We start from the raw sequence: 25,036 nt of genomic DNA on the forward strand, positions 1-25,036 counted from the left end.
CTTCTACAGTGACAGCCCTCACTTGCTAGTTGGAAAGGCACGGGTTGGAAAGGCATTTTTTTTAATGTCATTATCAGGATGCTATTATGAACTGGCAGAGGAGTCCAAAGTTCATAATTGTTTCTCTGTACTTCTGGTCAGCTTAGTAAAACATCCCCAAAGTGTTATGACGTCCTGTCTAAAGCTTTGTACATGCTATGCTTCTCCAACAAAACTGCCAGTCTGGCTATCTGTTGGTCATGGCTTGTTGTGGTTAACAGCAGGGGCGTCTCTAGCCATTTTGTCACTCCAGGCGAGAAATCCTGTGGCACCCCCCCCCCCCCCCCGTGATTGCCCCCAGTCCCATACCCCGCACCCCTCATGGTGAACACCACTCCTGTGGTGAACCCCACCCCCAAGACCCCCGAAAATCATAATGCAGCAGCGTTTCACCAGAAAATGTACTTATTGCGGCATGGGTTCACCAGAAAATAGTTGTTATGCAGAAGAGCGTTTCACCATAAAATATACTTATTGCGGCATGCACTCACACACACCACACACAGTACACACACACACACACTATACACACACACACAGTGTACACACTGCACACAACATACACACTATACACAGTACACACACACACACACTCTAGACATGCACAGCACAGTACACACACTATACACACACACACACACACACACACACAGTACACACACTGCACACAACATACACACTATACACAGTACACACACACACACTTTAGACACGCACAGCACAGTACACACACTACACACACACACACACACACACAGTACACACACTGCACACAACATACACACACACACACACACACAGTACACACACTGCACACAACATACACACTATACACAGTACACACACACACACACACACACACTTTAGACACGCACAGCACAGTACACACACTACACACACACACAGTACACACACTGCACACAACATACACACTATACACAGTATACACACACACACACACACACACACTTTAGACATGCACAGCACAGTACACACACTACACACACACACACACACACACACAGTACACACACTGCACACAACATACACACACACACACACAGTACACACACTGCACACGACATACACACTATACACAGTACACACACACACACACACACTTTAGACACGCACAGCACAGTACACACACTACACACACACACACACAGTACACACACTGCACACAACATACACGCGCACACACGCACACACACACACACACACACACACACACACAGAGAGCACACTATACACAGCACACAGTAGACATACACTATACACATACAGAGATAGGAGGAGTGGAGTGAGACTGAGAATAGCCTGAGATGGAGCAGTTTATCTGTATTGCAGTCCCACATTACACAGAGACTAGTTGCTGGTAATAGGACTGCTGTCCCTGCCAATCTCTTACACAAGTCAGCAAGCAGCCCTCCTGGAGTCTAGGGACTGTCAAAACTTTTCAACCTGTTTAAGACCTTATCTGCACATGCAGTCATAACAATGGGGAGAGACCAGACAGATTTTTTCCCACTGACCCTCCAGACGAGTTCTACATCATGCTGTGTATATTTACCAGCTAGCCTGCCCTCTAATTGCACTTTTATCAGCTAGCCTAGTATTTTACATTGCCTTACATCAACAAACCTGAATACAGCAGACACAGGACCAACCCTAAATCATTGAATGAAAGGCGGCCTGGGGGGAAGTCAATGCCTGGCTGCTACACAGTCTCTACATCCACGCAGTTACCAGTAGCAGAGAGAGAGGGACTGAATTCTCAGGAGTCGGACTCAGGAGCTGATGATGCTGTACTCCTCGGATCCCTGACTAGGATGAGTGCCTTCTCTCACTGACTCATTCATTACTGTGGTTCTTTGAATCATTGAGCTGAAGTCCAGTCAGCCCCGCTGCTGCTGCTGCTGTGTAAACTGACACCTGAGTCAGCTGAGAGGCATTTCTTCTCTCACTACTCAGTGCAGAAGCGCCCTTGCCTCTTCCTGTCGCCTTAGGCGAAAATTTATAGCTGCCTAATGGCTCGGACGCCTCTGGTTAACAGTACAATCATCTGCCCAACTGCACAGGTCCGCTGCCTGGGTGTCACCCTGGACTCTGCCCTCTCCTTCACACTATCCATCTTCACATCCAAATTATTAGTAGGACCTGCAATTTCCATTTGCACAACATCTCCAAGATCCACCCCTTCCTGGTCCTGGATACTGCCCGTGCCAAACTTCTTGTCCATGCCCTTATCTCCTGCCTGGACTTCTCTAACACCCTCCTGTCAGGCCTCTCCCTGAACCACATCCCCCCCCCCCACACACACACACACACACACACACACACAATCCATCATGATTGCAGCAGCCAGACTCATCTACTTCTTCCACTGCACCATCTCCATAACTCCCCTATGCATATCCTTCCTGGCACCCAATCCACTTTCCAGATCCTATGCCTGACCTACAAATCCTGCCCTACCTACAGTGCTGCCCATAATTATTCATACCCCTGGCAAATTATGACTTAAAGTTACTTTTATTCAACCAGCAAGTAATTTTTTGACAGGAAATGACATAGGTGTCTCCCAAAAGATAATAAGATGATGCACAAGAGGCATTATTCTGGAAAAAAACATTTCTCAGCTTTTATTTACATTTGAGCAAAAAGTGTCCAGTCCAAATTTATTCATACCCTTTACATACTGTTAGCGGTGGCTGTCACAGTCTGTGGGAAAATCCAAAGCTCTATACCCATTCAAATAGTCCAAGCTGTTCTAAAGCATCCTGATTAATTGGAAACAACTGTTTAATTGGAAACAACTGATTAATTGGAAACAACTGTTTTAATCAACTCAACAGGTTAACAACAGCAGCTCTCTGCAGTTGGTTTGTGGACAGTCATGCCTAAGACAAAGGAGCTCAGTGAGGATCTGGGACTGTGCTTTGTGGCTGCTCACAATTCAGGAAAGGGCTACAAGGCCATTTCCAAAGGTTTTCATGTTCCAGTGGCTACAGTGTAAAGTATTATTAAAAAAAAATACAAGAAGTTCCACACTGTGGAAAATCTCAGAGGACATAGTCGGAAGCCAAAAGTGACACCTGTGCTAGCCAGGAGGATAGTGAGAGAGGTGAAAAATCACCACCAAGGCCCTCCTGGTGAATTTGGGCTCTGCTGGTGGCAATGTCTCAAGGCAGACGGACACTGCACACTGCTGGGTTCCATGGATGCAAACCAAGGAGGACGCCACTCCACCAGATAAGGCACACAAGAGCTCGCTCATCTGGACAAAGAAGAAGACTTCTGGTCTTCTGTGTTATGGTCAGATGAAACAAAAATTTAATTGTTTGGTCACAATGATGTTTCCTGCATTTGGCATAAAAAGAGAGAAGCCTTCAACCCAAAGAACACCATCCCAACTGTCAAACATGGTGGTGGGAATCTAATGCTTTGGGGTTATTTTTCAGCCAATGGACCAGGGAATATAATCACTGTAAATGGCACCATGAAAAAAGAGCAATATGTGAGGATTCTCAATGACAACATCAGGCAGTCTGCAGAGAAACTTTGCCTTTGGCACCAGTGGACACTTCAGCATGACAATGACCCAAAACACACAGCAAAAGTGGTGAAGAAATAGTTAGCAGACAACATTAACGTTTTGGAGTGGCCCAGCCAGAATCCTGACTTGAATCCAATTGAGAAACTGTGGAGGGAGCTAAAGATCAGGGTGATGGCAAGAAGACCCTCCAACCTGAAAGATTTTGAGCTCATTGCTAAAGATGAATGGGCAAAAATACCTGTGGACACATGCAAAAAACTGGCCTGCAATTATAAGAAGCATTTGATTGCTGTAATAGCCAATAAAGGTTTTTCTATTGATTATTGAGAAGGGTATGAATAATTTTCGACTGGACACATTTTGCTCAAATGTAAATAAAAGCTGAGACATTTTTTTCCACAATAATGCCTCTTGTACATCATCTTATCTTTTGGGAGACACCTATGTCATTTTCAGTCAAAAAAGTACTTACTGACTTACTGGTTGAATAAAAGTAACTTTAAAGAGGCACTTAAGTGACAAAAATAAATTGAGTTTTACTCACCTGGGGCTTACCTCAGCCCCCTGCAGCTGATCGGTGCCCACGACGAGTCGCTCTGATGCTCCGGGTCCCGCCGGCGGCCACTTCCGGTTTCGCCGTCAGGACCCGTCAGGCTGGGGAACGCGGCTGATTCTACGCGTTCCCAGCCAAAATAGCACCCCTATGCGGCCATATGGCCACATAGCATAGGGGTGCTATTTTGGCTGGGAACGCGTAGGAACGGCCGCCTTCCCAGCCTGACAGCGAAACCGGAAGTGGCCGCCGGCGGGACCCGGAGTATCAGAGCGACTCGTCGTGGGCACCGATCAGCTGCAGGGGGCTGAGGTAAGCCCCAGGTGAGTAAAACTCAATTTATTTTTGTCACTTAAGGTTCACTTTAAGTCAAAATTTGCCAAGGGTATGAATAATTATGGGCAGCACTGTATAATATCTGTCTATCTGCATTCAAAACTGGGCCAGTTTCATTTTCATCATGCCAGATGTCATTCGCATACAGTGTGATACTGTGAGAAAGCTTTAGGTAAACAGCCCCAGCCCATTGTATATTTAAATGAAGGAAGCAGAGGCTGCAACTTCCTGCTTTTTGTTCAGACAAGCAGTGAGAGACAGCAGAGAACTGCTCTGTTCTCAGAGAAAAAACAAAACAAACATCACGTTCGAGACTTGGACATGACAGATGAATATTTCTTGGACGCAATCTCAGTAACAGGTAAGAGACAAGGTTTTGTCCTGTGTCAGTGAGCACCCTGACTGGAAAATGAAACTACTATCCAGCATCTAACATTGCAGCTATTTTATCCTGCTTCTTGCATGCAGTGCTTGAGGAGACTAGAGCCTCTCCTACTGAATGGCATTGGCAGCTACACTGTGAATAATGAGACTCACCATTCATACCATTGATTATAGAGTGATTACTTAGATAGGACTGGGAGGAACTTGTGTAATTACTAAGAACTTATTTCACCGATCACTATAACAATGACTCACTGCTCCTGATAGGAAACACTGCAGATAAGATGTATAGAGTGTATAGATCTCCTATACTTTCAGTAAATACCACCCTTATTAGGTTCCCATTAATGGTACAATTTGTCCTTCTGATTCAATCTTTTGAGGCAATTATCGATTGTTGCTATTAACTGACTGATTTAAGGTTTTACATTCCGATTCGATCATAAAATCCAACTTTCAGATCGATGTTTTTGGCTTTTCCAATCGACCACAGAATCATTTCACATCGATTTGCGCCACACACAGCACAGTTTTCTATACAATTTAATCATAAAAATCGCATCGAAAGATTGAATATGAAGGAAAAATTGTACTGTTTATGGGCACCTTTAAAGTGGCCACATTCATTTTTTTTTTTAGATCGATTTCTTTTCAATTGGAGAAGTAAAATAATTTTTTTTGCATAAGGGCCAGTTCACACGGACGCTTGGTGGCGATTATCAGTGTAATCGCATTGCCCCGTTTGTACTGCTACAATCAGACATACTGTGATTTTAACCTAAACACAATCGCACCGCTTGCTGCAGTTTCTCTGCGTTTGCGGTTAGATTGGGGTCTATGAGAGTGCAGGGAAATAGCATAGTAAGTGGGGTACTATGCAAGTTACCTATGCGGCATGAAGCCCTGCCCCTTATTTTACGTATCGATGATCTCACAAAAAATCTTGCTGCAACACATGGAAGGTCACGTTTGAAAAAATCTGCAAATTGGAAACAGGTCACAGCGCATTTGTGATTTACAGTGGAAAAGGCCTCTCTAGTTGCATATACCACACAATTGCTGTCACCCATAGTGACTGGGAATAAATCCTTTGGACGACTGTAACCGCTATAAGCAGGCGGGTTGAGCAGGGGATTGGCTGAGGCAGCAGGGCACTCCGTATCTCTTGGCTTTGCTTCGGGCCGCCGCACACAACTGGCTACTTCATCCGAGAGCCATCTAGCGTGTGTACAAAGCTTTAATGATCGTCCCTGGGCCGTTAGGATGACATTACCATTTTAGCTAATGAGCACCGTACAGACAGGCTGTTTGGCTATAGGAAGACGACAATCAAGCAGAGTCCTGCTTAGTGGGTCAGTAAAGAAAACAATGCACTAGTTTGTCACTTGTCATTTAGCAATCCGGTCACAAGACTGTCATAGCTGTACTCAACTGAGACCTTTCAGAACGATCATCTCAGACAAGATTTTCCTAGCATGTGTAAGAGCCTATGGTTTCTTTAAAATTAACCATTTACCATACAAGAGTATACTGTCGCCTATCTGAAATCCCATCTGGTGTTCCGTAGATGGAATAAACTAATCCACATACACTTATAGATTTCCATCCAATGTTCCAAAACCATTGATTCCTTTCTAAAAAGAATCGATTCAGAAGGAATCCATTCCTGCCACACGCTGCACATCAATTTCCAATAAGTTCCAGCAGGGAATCTATTGAAAATGGATCGAACTGCAGAGTTGCACTGTTCGATTAAGTGCAAAGCTATAGGCCTTCGATCTGCAAATGCTCCTGCTCCGCCCCCAATCCACCTAAATTATCCATCCTGCCCAAGCAACTGCCGATCCACTTTTGGTCAAAATCAATAAAAGATCCATCTGACATTTTTTGGGAGTCTATGTAGATGTATCAATTTATTTAGTGTATATAGCGCCAACATCTGCTGCAGCGCTGTACAGAGTATATTGTCTTGTCAGTTAACTGTCCCTCAGAGGGGCTCACAATATAATCCCTACCATGGTCATATGTCTATGTAAGAATGTATGTATTGTGAAGTGTATGTATCGTAGTCTAGGGCCAATTTTAGGGGGAATCCAATTAACTTATGTGTATCTTTTTGGGATGTGGAAGGGAAGTGCCCGGTGGCAACCCAAACAGACACGGGGAGAACATACAAACTCCTTGCAGATAGCTCCCTGGCTGGGATTTGTACTGGGGACTCAGTGCTGCAAGGTTAGAGCACTAACCACTACGCCATCGTGCTGTGTCACAATTACATTATGTACAGAGCGCTCCCGGCGGCGGTCGAACACTGAGGGACATGTGCAAGCCCCTGCACAGTGAGACCTGACTCTGGCGGAGGTCTTTAGATAAGGAGAAGGGGGCGCAGAGGAGAACAGGGGAGGGGAGCAGTAGCTATCAGTACAGGTCCCCACACGTGCCTGCTCCCCCGCTTCTCCTAATAGGCTCTGGTATTCATTAAGGAGAGGGCTTAAAGCTAAAAGCTGGTATTAGTGATTTTGTAAGTCACAGATATTACGTTTGAGGCCGGTTTTACAACTGATTACGGTGGGATGCAATGCTTTTGCCGCATCCCACTGCAGCACAAAAAAGACACACATAGAACCCAGCTTCACGGTGCGCAGGGTCATAAGCAAAGTGCCGCTCAGTGAGGTACTCCCTGCTGGACAAGGAAGTATGTCACTGGGATTCCCATCGGTCCATGCTTGCGCACTGTGCTCTGTTTACACACAGTGCTTCACCCATAGATTTCCTTACATCAGATCGGATACTTCCAACTGACCACAATGAATCAGAATCAGCTTTACTCGGCAAGTACGCCGAATTATGTACCTGGAATGAGGGTGAAACCTTCCAAAGACTTTCATTGCTTTTGCGTCTTGCAAAATACAATGCGGTTCACAGAAAACTTAGTTCCCTTCCCCACTTGTGCATTGCTGATAGCTGATTTATCAATGCAAAGGGATGCGATACACAGGGTTATCAGAAGTGCACAGATTGCACTGTCCAATGTTTCCATCCATACATTGCAATTCACTGTGGAATCACAACACATGGTTGCAGCCAAAAATATAATGAATGGAAATTGCAACCTCATTGGGGAAAATCGCGTAGCAGTGCAAGTGGCATGCGTTGCGACAACCACCTGTGTTGCCCACAGCGTAAATATGGGGAACAAGCCGTTTCACACTGGGACGTTGCACATCCTGTAAAAGTAGGAACACAATGGGGGGGGGGGGGGGTTGTTCGCATCGTGTGTGATGCATAGAAGGAAGCAAACAGTAAAAGAAAAGTATGCAAGCGCAGTAAAGTGGACTTGATCAGGCTCGGCTATCTCCGTCAGAGCCCTAGGGAAAGCCGCTACTGCGTGGACTGCTGACAACCCTTGTCAGTGGATTTCCCAGCACTGGAATGGATGGGCAGATGGAGACTGGGGAAGCCTCTTTAGGGTCCAGAGCCAGAGGCTTCCTCCTCCTGAGGCACTTTTTTCCCCTTCACGTACACTCTTAAAAATGCTGAACAAACAGATACTGGCATTCTGCAGTCATGTGACAAGCGGTGCAGGGAGAGAATTTTTTCTTCTTTCTAACATTTTTTTAATTGAACATTTTTAAAAAGGTTACATATAAACAATACCACAAATGTAACAAAAAATAAGGTATACCAAACAAATTATAACAGCACATCTGAAATAACCGGGAACTACACATGGATCAAAGAAAAAAAACAACATTTGGAGAGTGTTATTCATTAACTGATTATCTTTTCTAGACCTATAAGCCGAACAACTTGCCGTCTTATCTGAAATGCACTGCTAAGATGCACTGCTTAGCTGTGCCTGTTAATTTAGAGACCATCCAAAACGTCATATAATAACAGAACATGAGGGGGAGAGAAGAAATTAACCTCACCCAAATGGCTGCTACTTTTTGGACAACCCTAGTACATGTAGACATGTACTGTAGACATGTACTGTAGGATGTACATTTCTCTCAGTGTAAAATTGATTGTAAATTATACTTTTTTCCTGGATCCCTGTCACTTAACCACTTCCGGATTTGCGGATTTCAGCCTGATCTGTGCTGCGGGGGCTCTTCAGCCCGCAGCACAGATCAGATAGCAGGCAGGGCGATCAGACCTCCCCCCTTTTTTCCCCACTAGGGGGATGTCCTGCTGGGGGGGTCTGATCGCCGCCGCCGCGCTGCTGTGCCTAGCGGGGGGGTCCTCAAAGCCCCCCTCCGCAGCGCTATTCCTCCCTCTGCCTCCTTCCCTCCCTCCCCTCTTCACTATGGGTTGCGCAGGATGGAAATCCGTCCTGCTCCGCTTCAGATAGGCTTCAGCCTATTAGATGCTGGCGATCCACGGCCAATCAGAGGCCGGGGATCGCCGATCTCCTCTACAGCAGAGCCGTATGTATGTAAACAGCGGGGAAGATTTTCCCCGCGTGTTTACATTTACCCAGCGAGCCGTGATCGTAGGCTCGCAGGATGTATATGGAGACACCCTCCGTGAACTGACATGGAACGGCCGCTCATACGAGCGGCCGTTTCCATGGAAACCGCTTCAGGATTCAGGGGCGTACTTATGCGTACGCAGAATCCTGAAGTGGTTAAAGCAAACCTGAACTGAAAATGAAAAGTCAAAATAAACATACATAAGTCATACTTGCCTTCCGTGTAATCTACTCATCAATCTCTTTCTCCTCTCCTGTGTCCTGTTTGCCCACTGTGATAATGGAATTCTCCATCCTCCATTTTGAAAATGGCAATGACCTTTTTAGGTCCATGAACAGGGGCGTAGGGGCCATGGTTGCAGCAGTTGCCTCTGCGACCGGGCCCCCTGAGGGGCCTGCTTGTTCTCCCCACATGTTGCATGGGGAGGCGCAGTGGCACAACCAGCACTGGCTCGAAGAGTTATTTCTGTGAGATGGAACGCAAGAACAGGAAGAAGTAAGTAGATGCAGCATGGGGTTCGAGGCGAAGTGAGTATTTGATGACTCCTCAAGCTGCTGCATCCTCCCTCCACCTGGCTACCTATACTGAGGCATCTAATCCTGGCTATCTGTACTGAGGCACCTATCCCTGCCAATCTATACTGAGGCACCTACCCCTGGCTATCTATACTGAAGGACCTACCCCTGGCTATCTATACTGAGGCACCTACCTCTGGCTATCTATACTGAGGCACCTACCCCTGGCAATCTATACTGAGGCACCTACCCCTGGCTATCTATACTGAGGCACCTATCCCTGCCTATCTATACTGAGGCACCTATCCCTGCCTATCCATACTGAGGCACCTATCCCTGCCTATCTTTACCGAGGCATCTATCCCTGCCTATCTTTACCGAGGCATCTATCCCTGCCTATCTATACTGAGGCATCTAATCCTGGCTATCTGTACTGAGGCACCTATCCCTGCCAATCTATACTAAGGGATTAATCCTGCCTATCTATACTGAGGCACCTACCCCTGCCTATCTATACTGAGACATCTATCCCTGCCTATCTATACTGAGGCACCTACCCCTGGCTATACTGAGGCACCCACCCCTGGCTATCTATACTGAGGCATCTAACCCTGCCTATCCATACTGAGGCATCTAACCCTGCCTATCCATACTGAGGCATCTAATCCTGGCTATCTGTACTGAGGCACCTATTCCTGACAATCTATATTGAGGCATCTAATCCTGCCTATCTATACTGAGGCATCTATCCCTGGCTAACTATACCAAGGCACCTATCCCTGCCTACTTATACTGAGGCACCTATTCCTGCCTATCTATACTGAGGCACCTATTCCTGCCTATCTATACTGAGGCAACTATCCCTGGCTATCTATACTGAAACAGTCAAAAAGACATGAGAAAAAAAGTCTGGCACTATAGTGTTTATTGTGCAAAAAGATGTCACATATAGTGAATTAGAGTGCATCAGCAGGCATGATATGCATTGATTGATCATGCAGTGAGACAAACACACATACCATCATGGTGTCTTCAAATTCGGCTGGGTACAGGTGGGAGGCAGCGGTGGTGGGTGCCACTAGGTGCACGGCCTAACGACCGTTTCTTGCTCAGACAAGAAGCGCTTTGGATCCTACGTACTGACGCTATGGGTCCTTTGGGTCTAAACGATTACGTAGACCTCGCATGCTTCCTCGATCCTTGATACCTTTTAGTGACCCCCTTTGGGAACTCCTGTGCCCCCACTCTTGGCCACCTCTTGTTGCCCGCTCACTCCCAATGTTGCGTTCTAAGAGCGTTATGCAGGCTTCGGGCATGATGCTTACGTCATTTTCTGACGCGTACACGCAGCTTTTTCATGCGTAACCAAATGCGTTCCACCACGCTCATAGGTTATAGGGCATGAGCTTTTCTCATTTCCGGAGGGGGCGTGGCTTACTATGGCGAACCGGAAGTGCCGCCAGCTGCACTTTAAAAAGCTTCGCTGCCTTTCCAGCACTGTTGCACATTTTACCTTTGAGAAAGCCTGGCGCAAGCCATGCGAAACGGTCGTTAGGCCGTGCACCTAGTGGCACCCACCACCGCTGCCTCCCACCTGTACCCAGCCGAATTTGAAGACACCATGATGGACGGTATGTGTGTTTGTCTCACTGCATGATCAATCAATGCATATCATGCCTGCTGATGCACTCTAATTCACTATATGTGACATCTTTTTGCACAATAAACACTATAGTGCCAGACTTTTTTTCTCATGTCTTTTTGACTGTTTTAGAACTCTCTCCTTTGATAGTCTTGAGCACATAGTGTACTGGGTACTATATCTGTTTTTGACTGCATCACTCCGAGTGCCTGCCTGCTCTCCCATACACTTGTACTATCTATACTGAAGCAACTATCCCTGGCTATCTATAGTGAGGCACCTATTCCTGACTACCTATACTGGGACACCTATTCCTGGGAACTGTTGGTGAGTGTAGTAGGGCACACCCAAATATATTTTGTTGTGAAAGGTTATTATTTTGGTTAATGCAATACACATTTTGACAGGGATTAGAAAATTGCATTGATAAATGCTGTTTGTTGTGCAAACACTGCAGAAACCATGTTGTGTGTCTTGCAGGGACAGAATGAGTGCTGAAGGCTCTGTAGAGGATGAAGCACTAATATCTTGTAATTCCCCATCATTACTAGAGGTGGGGCTCTCTGGGAATAAGGTCAATGAAGAAACAGATGAAGATCTTAGTAAAAAGAGTGACGGTAAGTATGACTGTATACCACATGCTCACATTCCGATTCCTTGATTTTGGGGCTTGTATCAGAAATACAGAGGCGCCAAAATGATAAAACAATGTTCGAATTATAAATAGGGGAAGAGTTACTCACCTCCTCATAGAAGATTCAACAAGATAAATAATTCAAAAATATATTTTTTAATAATGTACTCCAATAATTGCAATGCATTTCGTGCGACACAGCCCACTTCCTCAGGCAGTTGAACAGGCATGACACCTCCTTGATTTTGGGGAACCCTGGTCCTTTTTAGTCTGACAGAATGCGCAGTCTTAAAGGACAACTGAAGTGAGAGGGATATACCAGGCAACTGGTATTGCTTAAAAGGAAATAAGTATTGCAGCCTCTATATCCCTCTTGCTTCAATTGTCTGTTAAGTGTCCCAGAGCCAACACCGTGATTTTTTTTAAAAAAAGTGATATGTAAAGCTCTAGAAGTAACCTAGCAACAGTGTAGCCTAAAGTCGGTGGGTCCTTGTTTCTTCCCACAATATACAGTAAGTAAAATGTCACTCAAACAGGTGGCTAGGAACAATAGCATTTACACCTAAATTAGCCAGTGTTTCCTTCACATAATTATCCAATGTTTCTCCAACATAAGCCAGTATTTTGCCACCTTTCACCAGGACCCCCTATCTTTAGCCTGTGACATGGCTGAGTTCCCAGTGAGGGGAGTAAGCTAAGCAGCACTACAGGCTCCACTCGCGACACTGCATGTGGGTTTCCCAGTCTAGGGGGCTGCCCAACACTGGGGCTGATCTGGCTACCTAAATTAAGGGGGGTTGCCTGAGGCCTGGAAAGCGCAAAACGCCATAGTAATCGCTAGCGATTTGTGATAGCGTTTTGCAAGCAATTTCCCTGCTCCTATACAATACAATAGAATGGAAACGCTCCCAAATTTCTGCATGTCCTGCGATTGCGATTTCCTTAATCATGATCACTCCAGTGCAATCTGTCTCATCCATTTACATTGGCAGAGCGTTTAGGGAAATCGCTAGCGATTTAAAGCGATCCCTAAATGCTTAAAAAAAATGCTCTAGTGGGTTCCAGGCCTAACACTAAGGCCTCATCTGGCTATCAAAGCTGGGAAGGGGGCTACCTAATTACTGGGGGCTCATCTGGCTACCTACAATGGGGGGGGGAGCTCGCCTAATACTGGGGGCACATTTGGCTACCTATACTGGGAAGTGAAACCTACTTAGTACTGGGGCTATGTCTGCTACCTACACTAGGGAAAAGCACAATTCAGGGGGTGGGAAAGGGAACCTTGGAATTTCCGCCTTTTGGTGGAGAACCTAGGCCCGGCTTGGCTTACAAATCTATCATCTGATCCATGTGTTTCATACATACAAACATCATTCTTAGATAAGTGCCATGCACCCTATGCTTCGCTATTTTGTCTTGGACTAAGTACACTATTTATATGACTAGGTTCCCCACCACGGCCGCATCACCTCATGACTACAAAAGAACTACAGCTATATTGGATAAAGGAGAAATACGGTGACCTGCCAGAAAAACTGCTTTTCCAGATCAAGTCTGCACGCATTGCTGAGGATTTTCTCTCAAAGTTTGTGGTAATGTAATATATTAAAATATTTTCAGATGACTTCACACAGAATACAGCTGAGATTCATATAAGAAAGGCAACATCATTGAGGCATTAATGATGGCAGTTCTCAATGGTGAATGAGTTCATAAACCTGTTTTCCTGTTGGAAATTTTCAGGTCCTTGTGTCCCTGAATGCGTCCTTGTGGGTACGCCGTGCTGGATCGTCTGATTACAAGTAGGCAACCTTCTGTCCCCCCCCCCCCCCCCCGCCCACTGATCTTAAAGTCACTCCAAATCTGCGTTGCTCAAGTTAGAGGCTGTATATTTTGACCTGAAGAAGCGAGTAAGTCCCCCGAAGCGTGTCGTCCTTTACATGTCCAATAGATTGAACATTTCTTACTACACTTCCTCTACCAATGTAAAATTGTTTTTCACACTGCATTCCAGCTGTTCACAATTGTTCAAGGTGCCTTCAATTTGGCTGAAATAGCGGTCCATTGCACAGCAGCAGGCACAGAGCTGGACTGGATGGGCAATGTGGAGGAGAGCGGCCCTCAGTTAGGTTAAATTACAGCCAGCATGCGCTGCTGTGTCCTGGGCAGTGACGTCATCCTGTCTCCTGTTGGGGTGAGTGAGCAGACATCCCAGGCAGGGGAAGTGACAGAGGAGTGCCAGCTGGGGATCAAGAGGCGATCTTGAATGGTTCGGAGGCAGAATGGCAAACCAACGTTTATGTCAGGATTTCCCATGGGGATTCGATGAATTTGGCGGTCAGTAGGAATGAAATCTATCATTTTCAAATGTTTGTTCTTCTAACATTATTTGCTGCAAGAGGTTTAAACACTCACTAGCCAATTGGCCTTTTCACCGATTTGGGTAAGTTGGGAGAGAAAGGTTGGTAAGGGCAAATTCTGCCAAGAATCTAGCATGTATAGCATAAGTTGTCCTCTGCAGCTGAGGAACTGAACACTGCCCCCATTTAAATGTACAAGACAAAAATTGCTGTCACTCACAGTAGGTAGTAAAAAGCTGACAGATCTGACAATTTTGGACTAGTCCAGTTCCTAGTGGGAGATTCTTAGTATTCTCTTTAATCTTTATATAAGCACTCAATAGCACACTGTTTTGGCAGTCGTACTAAGGAACTGCCATACAAAAAGTGCCTTTGTGAATAGACTTACCTAGAATACCCTCAGGAGGAGATAGCCTTGTCTTACACCTGTCAGACCTGAGAGAATTTTTACAATCTACTGTAAGTGACCGTACCATAGGAAAAAAGTCATTTATAGTGGATCTATTCTGAGAAATCTACATTTTATGCGTACTTTTAAAATTTCACTATTTTTTTAAGATAGTTGTCTTAATGCTAGGTACACATGATGCATTTTTTCGGTCGATTTTCCGTTCAACCGATTCTTGATTCGATTTTCCGCTCAATCCCCTTATCTTTTCTTATCGATTTCCATTCACTTCTATGAGAAATCAACCAGAAAAACAATCCAAAATAATATGGGACATGATGGAAATTATCTATCGAACTATCTATCTAACAAATTGTATGGTGTGTACCTAGCATTAAAAGATCCATTCTTCACGGTCCTCTGCGCACTTCTGTCCAAAATGCACAGTGTGATAAGACCCTGAGGATCTGCCGGCCTATCTGAGAGCGTCTCCTGCCTCTCCCTGAATTCCTCCTATTTGGTGATGTGTGTCAGGATAACAGACATGATACCTGCACAACAGGTTTGATAAACATCTCAGTACAGAGGACGACGGTGATAGAATCTGTGAAGATAGCCTGGCTACATTCCTAAACACACAGCCGTAACTGGGGATTTACAGTGCGTTTACATTCTAGGTTGCATGCTGCACGTACCCAGGGAGTACTTTAGTAGGGGTCAGAGGGTACTTGACCTTGTAATTGTCAATCTCCAATACTAAAGGGGCCCATACACTGAGCCGATTTACTGGCCGACCGATCGATCCAGATCGATCGATCGATTGAAAATCGGTTGGCCAATCGACCGATCGATGGCCGATTTCGATGGATTTCGATGGATTTCTGTCGAACTGGCAGGATGGAAAATTTAGGTCGATCTGATGAGATTGTTTATCAGTTTGCATTGGCCTTAATGGAAATCTGATGGAAAAAAAATGCCATCAGATCGAATTTCAATAGATTTCAAACTGAAATCTATTGGAATTCTATCCTGGTAAAAAATGTTCTAAAAACGCATCAGATAGATCATCAGATGCATTTCTTATCTATCTGCTGCCAATCTGACGAGTGTATGGGCACCTTTAGGTTTCGTAAAAAAAAAAAAAATGAAATGGAGGATATACAAAGCAATCCAAAGCAGTATTTAATGCAAATTAAAAAGGTAAGTACACCTGCAATCAGGCCCGGATTTACATCACAGGAGCCTATAGGCACAGATGTCCTGGCACCCTAGACCTTGCCCTCCATGAACCTACAAACTCCCGCTGAACCGCACTGCAAGTGTGCTGACTGGCCCAGCTGTCACTTCTCCCTTACTTCCCTTGCCCGTCATAGGTAACTACAGGTGCCCCTTAGCATCAGGTAGCCAGAGGTACCCTCACAATATTAAAGTGAACCGAGCATCATTTTTAACACCCAGGGCAGCTCTATAGCAAATTAAAAATGCATTCTAAAAATGTGGTTTATTATTAAAAAAACTTTCAATTTACCTCATTTTTTTACATCTAAGGGTTAAAATAGCCACTTTGTCCGTCCACAAAGGACCTGCGGTCCCTGAGCAGGAGATTGTTGAACACAGATAAGAAATCACCTCATTAGACTTAACTGACCACAAACAAACCCCCATTGTACTTCAAACAGAAAACATCAGTTACAGTTGAAGAATTTCACACCTAGCCTGGACAATGCTAGTTGTAAAACATCGGGTTGAGCTTCTGAACAATGGCAGCCCTTGCAGCTATTTGAAGCCAGGAGCTGCTTAGTTCACTTTAAGTAGCTAGAGGTGCCCCAGACTGAAGGGAGATCTCATCAGTGGAAGGCAGAGAGCTGGGTGAGTAACCTCATTTGCGCTCTGCTCAGGATTCTGCCTAGGGAAAGAGGGAGTGAGGCATTGGGGGGGGTTGGAGGGAGCTGCTTCTCCATCATCAGGCACCTGTAGTGCATTATGGTAAATCCAGCCCTGCCTGTAACCATAAAAAAAAAAGAAAATATCTTTCCCCTCATGGTGATTTGTGCCTGGAGAGAGCCACAAGTGGTATATCTGTAAAATTCCACTTTCTTTAATATCCTCTATACCAGTGATGGCGAACCTATGGCGGCACGTGGAGCCGTCTCTGTGGGCACGCATGCTGTGTCCGCCACCACCACTAATCTTTATTACCCCCGCCGCCTAGAACTCCGCATGCCGCCGTGCGTCTAGAGAGGCAGAGCAGGACTAGCATCCATGCACAGAGATGCTTTTCAAAGTTCCGCCTCCACCCCCTCCCTGCTTTGCTCGTCAGATCTTCTCGCAGTGGCGCCTGGTCCAATGTTAGCGCGGGACTTTCGGCTGGCTTCAGGCAGATCATCAGGGAGCTGTGCGCCACTGGGAGACGAGAATTCTGCCAGGTGAGTAAATGCTTTTTTTTTTTACAGGTTACAATATTTTCTGGTGAAACGCTGCCCACACTACAATTATTTTCTAGTGAAACATTGCTGCGTTACGATTATTTTCTAGTGAAACATTGCTGTGTTACGATTATTTTCTGGTGAAACATTGCCACGTGGCTGGATAGTGTAATGGTTAAGGGCTCTGCCTCTGACACAGGAGACCTGGGTTCAAATCTCGGCCTGTTCAGTAAGCCAGCACCTATTCAGTAAGGAATTCCTTGGGCAAAGTCTCCCTAACACTGCTACTGCCTACTGAGTGCGCTCTAGTGGCTGCCTCGCAAGAGCTTTGAGTCCGACAGGAGAAAGGCACTATACAAATACTGCAATTATACAAATACTGCAATTATTTTCTGGTTGAAACATTGCCATGTTACGATTATTTTCTGGTGAAACATTGCTGCATTACAATTACTTTATGCTGTAACATTGCCACGTTACGATTATTTTCTGGTGAAACATTGCCACATTACGATTATTTTCTGGTGAAACATTGCCACGTTACGATTATTTTCTGGTGAAACATTGCTGCATTACGATTATTTTATGGTGAAACATTGCCACATTACGATTACGTCATTGTGAAACATTGCTGCGTTACAATTATTTTCTGGTGAAAGGTTGCCACATTTTGATTATTTTCTTGTGAAACATTGCTGCATTATGATTATTTTCAAGTGAAACATTGCAGCGTTGCCTTATTGCTATTATTTTCATGGGGGGCACCACAGGTTCTCTTGCCTGGAGTGACAAAATGGATAGAGGTGCCCCTGCCTTTGCTCCCAGCGTGGCCAGGAATCACATGGGGCCGGGAAGCCAATATTCAATATAAATTGCCATGTTGGCACTCGGTGATAAATAAGTCGATCGCTGGTCGCAGTTTGAGCACTCGGCCTCTGAAAGGTTCACTGCTCTATACAGTCTTGGGACGACTGCAAGTCCCCTCTCTCTCCTATTTCTCAACCCTTCTTCTGCTATTTACCTACCTTTACCTTTTTTTTTTCCCCTCTCTTCGGACTATGAAAAGGTAATTTATGTGTGGCTGATACCACGCATCGCCATCTGCACTAAAAAGCTCAAAAAAAAAAAAATGGTCAACTTAGCAACATTTCCTCTTGGATGATATATATATATATATCTTATTGTATTATGTTTGGTTTTTATTGGTACAAGGTTCCACTAATGAAAAGTTAATAGAAAAAAAAAAGAAAACTTAGGAAGTTATGTCTAAAGAAAATGAAAGGAAACCGGGTGCTTACTCAATCTATGGAATTCCCCATGTGTGTTTGTATTCTTGCCTCACAACAGTGGTGGAATCCTGCCAACAGACCACATTGCAGCTTCTCTTTTTGAAACAATGTTGCACTTGTGACAGGAACATGCAACTCTGTGTTCAGATCCTGCAGGCAGATTTGGTGTGACCTGTAAAAGCAATATTTGCTAGCTAAATGCCATACAACATTGTCATTTATCCCTAATAATAAATATCACATAATGTGGATATGCTTCTCAGACCGATGCTGTGTCATAGCGACTCCTGCATTAGCATATAATGGATGTACAGCAGATGGGTGCTGGGGCAGCTGCAATTTGGTAGAGGGAAGTAGATTGTGAATCTCCAGCTATTCTGTAGAAGCTTTTGAATCTGTATGTTAGCTAAACTGCTGCCTGTTCCAGTTCAATTCAACAGTGCCTGTTCAATTATTTGTGCATGAGATAGCACCATCTAGTGGCCATTTAGGATTACTGCAATAAATTGATTATTGAACATCAAGAACTGGACTTAATGTAATGAAGCATTTTATGTCATTCTACCAGAACTTTACATGGGCTAATCAGATTAAAGAACCACTACAGCAAAAAAAGTAAGTAGTTAAAATCTGTCAGAACCCACTGGTTTTGGACTAGTCCATCCCCTCAGGGGGGAATTCTCTTTGTTTCCAAAAGCATTCCCTGAACGGTAGTTGCTCAGCCCAACTGCTAGAATACTGTGCAAGCAATATCTTACCATTTTGGCAGTTAGACTTAGCAACTGACGTTCAGTAAGGAATCCCCCATGGGGAGATGGACTAGTCTAAAACCTGTTGGTTATGTCACATTTTAACCTATTACTTTTTTCACTACAGTGGTCATTTAAAAAAAAACACTTTTGCAAAAAAAAAAAAAAATAGGCAGTTAAAATCTGACAGAACCGACAGGTTTTGGGCCATTTCATCTCCTCATAGGGGATTCTCAGGGTTTTCCTTGTTTTCAACAGCATTTCCTGAACAGCAGTTTAACTGCTTGCCGACCGCATCACGCTGATGGGCGTGGCAGCAGCCCCAGGACCGCCTAACACCAATCGGCGTAAAGTCCTGGGACAGCAGTTTGCAGGAGATCGCGCGCAGGCTACGCATGCATCTTCAGTCTCCAAGCGGAGACTTACATAGTACAGCGCTGCGATCTGCAGCAGCGCTGTACTGGGGACAGCCGTGTGACATGGCTGTCCCCTCCAGGAGATCAGAGGTGATCAGGGATTGGCTGGCAGGGGGAAGGAGGGGGGAGTATTCAAAGCACAAAAAAATACATATTTTTATTAAAAACACACAAAATATTTATAAAAACAAAAACAAACATCTGGGGGGGGGGGCGATCAGACCCCACCAACAGAGAGCTCTGTTGGTGGGGAGAAAAGGGGGGGGGGAGGGGAGACTCACTCGTGTGCTGTGTTGTGCAGCCCTGCAGCTTGGCCTTAAAGTGTATAAGATGTCCTGGTCTTTAGGGGGGGGGGGGGGGGGGGGGTTAACACTGCAGTCCTCAAGAGGTTAACTGCCAAAACAGTAAGATACCAGCCAGCCTCCCTACTCACTTGCACACTATTTTGTCAGTTAGAATTTGAAACTGCTGTTCAGGAAATGTTCAGGGAACAGCATAGTGGTCCTTTAAAGGGATCCTTAAAGAGGAACTCCAGCCTAAACAAACATACTGTCATTAAGTTACATTAGTTATGTTAATTAAAATAAATAGGTAATATAACCTCTTACCCACACTGTTTTAAAAAAACATGTAAATGTTTGATTTCATGATGGCAGCCATCTTTTTGGTTGAAAGGAGGTGACAGGGAGCATGAGACGCAGTTCCAACTGTCCTGTGTCCTGAGCGCCTCTCCCAGTTGCTAGGCAACGTGAATATCAACATTTTTTTCTTTGATGGGTGTAGCTTAGGTAAAAATGCAGCTAAAAAGGATGTTTTGGGAAGAAAAACAAAGTTCTGATGCTGTGAAACTGTTAAAGAAACACCAAGCCTTTTCAGTTCTGCTGAGTAGATTTTTAGTCCGGAGGTTCACTTTAACTGAAAGGGATATGGATGTTTCCTTTTAAACAATACCAGTTGCTTGGCACTCCTGATGATCACTTTTGCTGCAGTGGTGACTGAATCACACACCTGAAACAAGCATGCAGCTAAGCTAGTCTGACTTCAGTCCGAGCACCTGATCTGCATGCTTGTTGATGGGCTGTGGCTAAAAGTATTAGAGACACAGGATCAGCAGAAGAGTCAGGCAACTGGTATTATTTTTAAAGGAAAAATCCATATCCTTCTCAGTTTAGGTTCCCTTTAAGTAACCAAATAACTATTTCTCTGAAGGATTTCATTTTTCCATGATGTCAAATACTGTATCTAAAACAAAACCAAATCAGGCCGCTTTTCAGTGTTAGAAACAGTTTTATTGCTCCTACAAGTTCTTAAGATATATGGCCGGTCCACCCTGTGCACCTGTCACATGCTCCCTGGGTTTATTGAAGCTGTTGTATGAGTAATGTTCTCAGTGGCTGGATAGTGTACTGGTTAAGGGCTCTCCCTCTGATATAGGAGACCTGGGTTTAAATCTCTGCTCTTCCTGTTCAGTAAGCCAGCACCTATTCAGTAGGAGTTCTTGGACAAAACCCGCTAGAAGCCTTTTCTAAGCGCGAATGATTTGAAAATTCTCTTGCTAATACAATGCTATGTTTTTTTTTATAAAATCACATCGCTTAAGTGGGATCACACTCATAGCATTACATTAACGAGCTTTTCAAATCACAAAGCGCCCAGGAAAGTGCTCCTACTGGGTTCCAGGCCTAACACCGCTATATTGAGTGAGCTCTAATGGCTGCCTAGCAAGTGCTTTGAGTCCAAACAGGAAAAAGGTGCTATAAAAATATTGGAACAGCTTCTGGATGGTCCAGAGGCCCCCTAGACTCTCCTACAGCCCACTATCCCAGCGCAGTGTCCCTCTATACCTTATTTGACTTGGTGTGAGTTGAATAGGTGTCTTCCGGCCATGAGTGGCTGTGGACAAATGCATTCAGACTGAGCATGCATGAGTAAGGTGCTGATGCCCAGTATAGGGAGGCCAGTAGTGTATGGATTTTGTCCTCCGTGCACAAGAATCTCATCAGATTTGTTTGATGTTTAATTCTGAGCACGCAAAGTAAAGGCCCGTATATGTGCTGATTAAAGTTGGCTGAGGTGGCTGATAACTACCGCCTCAGCCAATAATCCAGCATGTATACAACAGCTCCTGACCAACAATCTGCCAGGTGGATCAATTCAGGCAAGCGATGGCCAATAGCTTTGTTCTCCCTGCTCACCCTGCCTGCTGTGTGACGTCACATCTACGCTGCTCTGTCGGCCCCCCGGCCACATTGCAACAGAACGCTCTATTAGCCTGCAGATTGACTACATGTCTGGACAGCCTTGACCCAGCGATAACACCTAGGGGATTGGGTCATGATCCCTGTTGGGCGACATCACTATTGTGAGTACTGGGCTTTAAAGGAATACTATCGATTTAAAACAACTTTTTTTAAATGCTGTATGTTAAGGCACACATTACCACAAGTACTAGGAGCAATTTCCTTCATCACACAGCTCTGCCTCTCTGCTGTAAAATCCTCCGTCTGTTTTAGATACAAAAGTGTCAGGCTCTTAGAGGGTTAGACCATGTTCCTCCACAGGGGGTCGCTATAAACTCCTTCGTGTATTCTATACAATAAACTCTCTGTGTCCCTGCATCCTCTCCTGTCCCTGTGTCCATGCCTTGCGCTACTGCAAATGTGTGGCATGTGGGTGGACGTTGGGACAGGAGGTGGACGGGGCCAGGGGGCAGGCGTGTGCGCGCAGCGGCAGGCTTAGGCCTACTAGTAGTTTAATAATCACCTTGGTGAAAGAATCATATTCAGATGGTAAGGGGTTAAAGATTCCAGCAATGTGTGTTTATTATCTTTGCTTCTCTGACTGATAAAGGTCCTAATAATGCCTTTGTAAACAGCCTCTCGCTCTCTCAGCACAGCACCCAATAACAGCCTACAAAGTAGATGCAGCCTGGAGTGAAAAGTCACAAGCAAGCCAGTCAGGAATAGTGTATACACATATCCCTGCTAAATATATTAAAGCAATATTACAGCACATCTAGCTACGTTAACTTCAGATGAGCCTCCTACTCCTCATGTCTACTGCATGCTGTGACACAGTAACGTATATTTGTGAGCTGTGTGAGGAACGAAGGATGATTTTTAAGCAAGGAGAGAGTGAGGGAGAACTGGGTGAATAAATAAAGTGCCCCTAGCACTAGTGGTAATGTGAACTCTAATATAGAGTATTAACAACAACAAAAAAGTAGTTTTAATTGATAGTTTTCCTTTAAGTTTTGCCACACTCATATTCACAAAACACATCAATAAAATTGCTGATTGCAGTTGATACCCCAAGGTATATCAGATACTTTAAGTGATAGAGATGGTGTGGTGGTCGCGTGCATGAAATAGAGGCGCAAGGATAAATGGGCATGGGGTGAAGCCAAAATTGTAATAAATGATAAACATCATGTTAAACTGGGCATGGGGTGAAGCTGAGAACTTGAGAACAATAAATGAAACCACAAATGAAAATATATCGTAATAATATTGCCGAATTAAACATTTGTAAAGATAATAAAACAGTAGAAAATCTTAACGATATTTTACTACAGTTTAACCTAACCTTACTCTCAAACAGAACCCTCCAATATCGATGCCTTGCCCCCCTGGTGCCTAACCCTAAGACATCTCCCCCCCGCCTGGTGGTGCCTGACCCTAACCCCCCCCCCCCTCCCCGGTGGTGCCTAACCCTAACCCCCTACCCCCACTGATGGTGCTTTGCTTAACACGAACCCCTTCCCTCCGGTGGACCCAAAGACCTTTCCTGATGCCTACCCCCCTGACCGCAAACGTACCCCCCCTCCCCCGCACAAACGCCCTACAAACAAACTGTGCACATAAAAACAAAACATTACAAAAACAAAAATGTTGCAAGTTTAAAAACAACATTTCAAAAATTTGAATGACCTAATATGGAAAGCTATATTTATCGGGTGCCCAAATTTCTGCTTTGGGCACCGTATTAACGATATTTGCATTGATGCCTATGGGGCGCCCAAATCATTCATTAGCCGCGGGCACTAACATTTCCTGTTTTCATGGTGGTCACCTTGGTATATCTCTCCTTTATTGTTTTCCACTATATTGATTTGAACACAGAAACACATCCATGCATGAATGCACTGCATATTTTTCTTACGGTATATGAACAATGGATTTGTTCCTTTCCCGAACTTTGACTTCCACTTCAGTAGTAGCTAAACTGTGATGTTTCCTTTTGACAGATGTACCAGATCGTGATCATTAAAACTGGAAGTTTTGATCAGAAAAGGGTCTCCATTGAACGAAGGTACTCTGATTTTGAGAGACTTCATCGGAACTTATTAAAAGACTTCAACAATGAAATGGAAGACATTGTGTTCCCAAAGAAAATCCTGATCGGAAACCTTAACGAGGAGATGATTAATAAGAGGATGATTGCCCTTAAAGAATACCTTGAAGAGTTGTATGCTATTCGATGTGTAAGGAATTCTAAGAAATACATTGATTTTTTTATAAATCCGGAACTGGAAGAGTCTTACAACTGTATAAGAGGTGGACAGTATGTCAGAGCCACACAGCTGTTGCAGCAAATTCTTGGTCTTCAGGAGAAACTGGCCAAAGACCACCCCACCACGAAAGTGCCCACTCTTTGTGCTCTGGTTGTGTGCCATAAAGATATGGACCAATTCCAAGAAGCCTATGAGGTTGGACTGCAAGCATTGGAACTGATACAAAAACACCCACGACACAAATATTATGCCGCACTGTTAGACATTTTGATCACAATAGCTTACAAACTGGGCAAAGAGTTCCAGTTTCTTCGTGAAAAGCTAGAAGTTCAGGAAAGAATGGGGAGCAGAGGCTTTGAAGGTGAAATGACGTTAAAGGAAATTGTGGTCCAGGAGTGGGTGCATGCTGAGTAAGGCGTGGGGTTTCAGGTTTTGGTATTTTCTACTCAAACTATTTTAGTAATTTTTTAATAACAATTACATTACAAGAAAATCTGTTTATCACTGTTAAAATAAAAACTGCAGATATTGGGGTACAAAGATTAAGCTTTTGTAATGATCGCTGCTGCAGCAGCTATTGCTGGAAGTAGTGCTGCAGCTCAGGCAGTTCTGATGTCTTTCCATGCAAGCTGCATAGGTTTGTCTGTCTTTCCCTGCTGTCAGCTTGTGACTGATTATCATTCACCTGTGTGGGAATCTGCATGTCTGCTCCCATTGGAAGACCTCAGTATAAAGATCTGCTTCCTGCAGGGTTTCCT

At 44.6% G+C, this 25,036-nt stretch overlaps 2 protein-coding genes across 4 annotated transcripts in view; one reads left to right on the forward strand and one right to left on the reverse strand.

Moving 5' to 3' along the window:
* The window catches only part of NOD2 (nucleotide binding oligomerization domain containing 2), a 216,183-nt gene that overhangs the window by 90,429 nt on the left and 100,718 nt on the right, over window positions 1-25,036 (reverse strand). Inside the window, exon 1 of one of the 2 annotated variants that reach the window (XM_068261576.1) lies at window positions 18,610-18,772. The exons of the other annotated variant lie outside the window; for it this stretch is intronic. The gene's annotated coding sequence lies outside the window, so the exon portion shown is untranslated. Of the gene's footprint in view, window positions 1-18,609; window positions 18,773-25,036 lie in introns of those variants that run through there. 2 annotated transcript variants of the gene reach the window in all.
* On the forward strand, window positions 4,731-24,820 carry SNX20 (sorting nexin 20). Of its 2 annotated transcripts, none has more exons than XM_068261579.1 (4): window positions 4,731-4,848; window positions 12,055-12,120; window positions 13,584-13,729; window positions 24,012-24,820. In XM_068261579.1, exons 1-4 carry the CDS (start codon window positions 4,809-4,811, stop codon window positions 24,690-24,692), a joined length of 933 nt encoding a protein of 310 aa, XP_068117680.1. In that variant the 5' UTR covers window positions 4,731-4,808; the 3' UTR covers window positions 24,693-24,820. The 2 variants fall into 2 exon arrangements, with proteins under 2 accessions (XP_068117680.1, XP_068117679.1); XM_068261578.1 differs by having other exon boundaries at window positions 4,744-4,848; window positions 11,984-12,120.

Source organism: Hyperolius riggenbachi, chromosome 11 (genome assembly GCF_040937935.1).
Source record: "Hyperolius riggenbachi isolate aHypRig1 chromosome 11, aHypRig1.pri, whole genome shotgun sequence".
Lineage (NCBI taxonomy): Eukaryota > Metazoa > Chordata > Amphibia > Anura > Hyperoliidae > Hyperolius > Hyperolius riggenbachi.

What these genes read in the sequence shown, in the direction of transcription:
- SNX20 (XM_068261578.1), top strand. Translation starts at nt 11,991, where the DNA reads ATGAGTGCTGAAGGCTCTGTAGAGGATGAAGCACTAATATCTTGTAAT. An exon ending in TCTTAGTAAAAAGAGTGACG is followed by an intron (nt 12,121 to 13,583) that starts GTAAGTATGACT and finishes TTATATGACTAG; the next exon opens with GTTCCCCACCACGGCCGCAT. An exon ending in ATTTTCTCTCAAAGTTTGTG is followed by an intron (nt 13,730 to 24,011) that starts GTAATGTAATAT and finishes TCCTTTTGACAG; the next exon opens with ATGTACCAGATCGTGATCAT.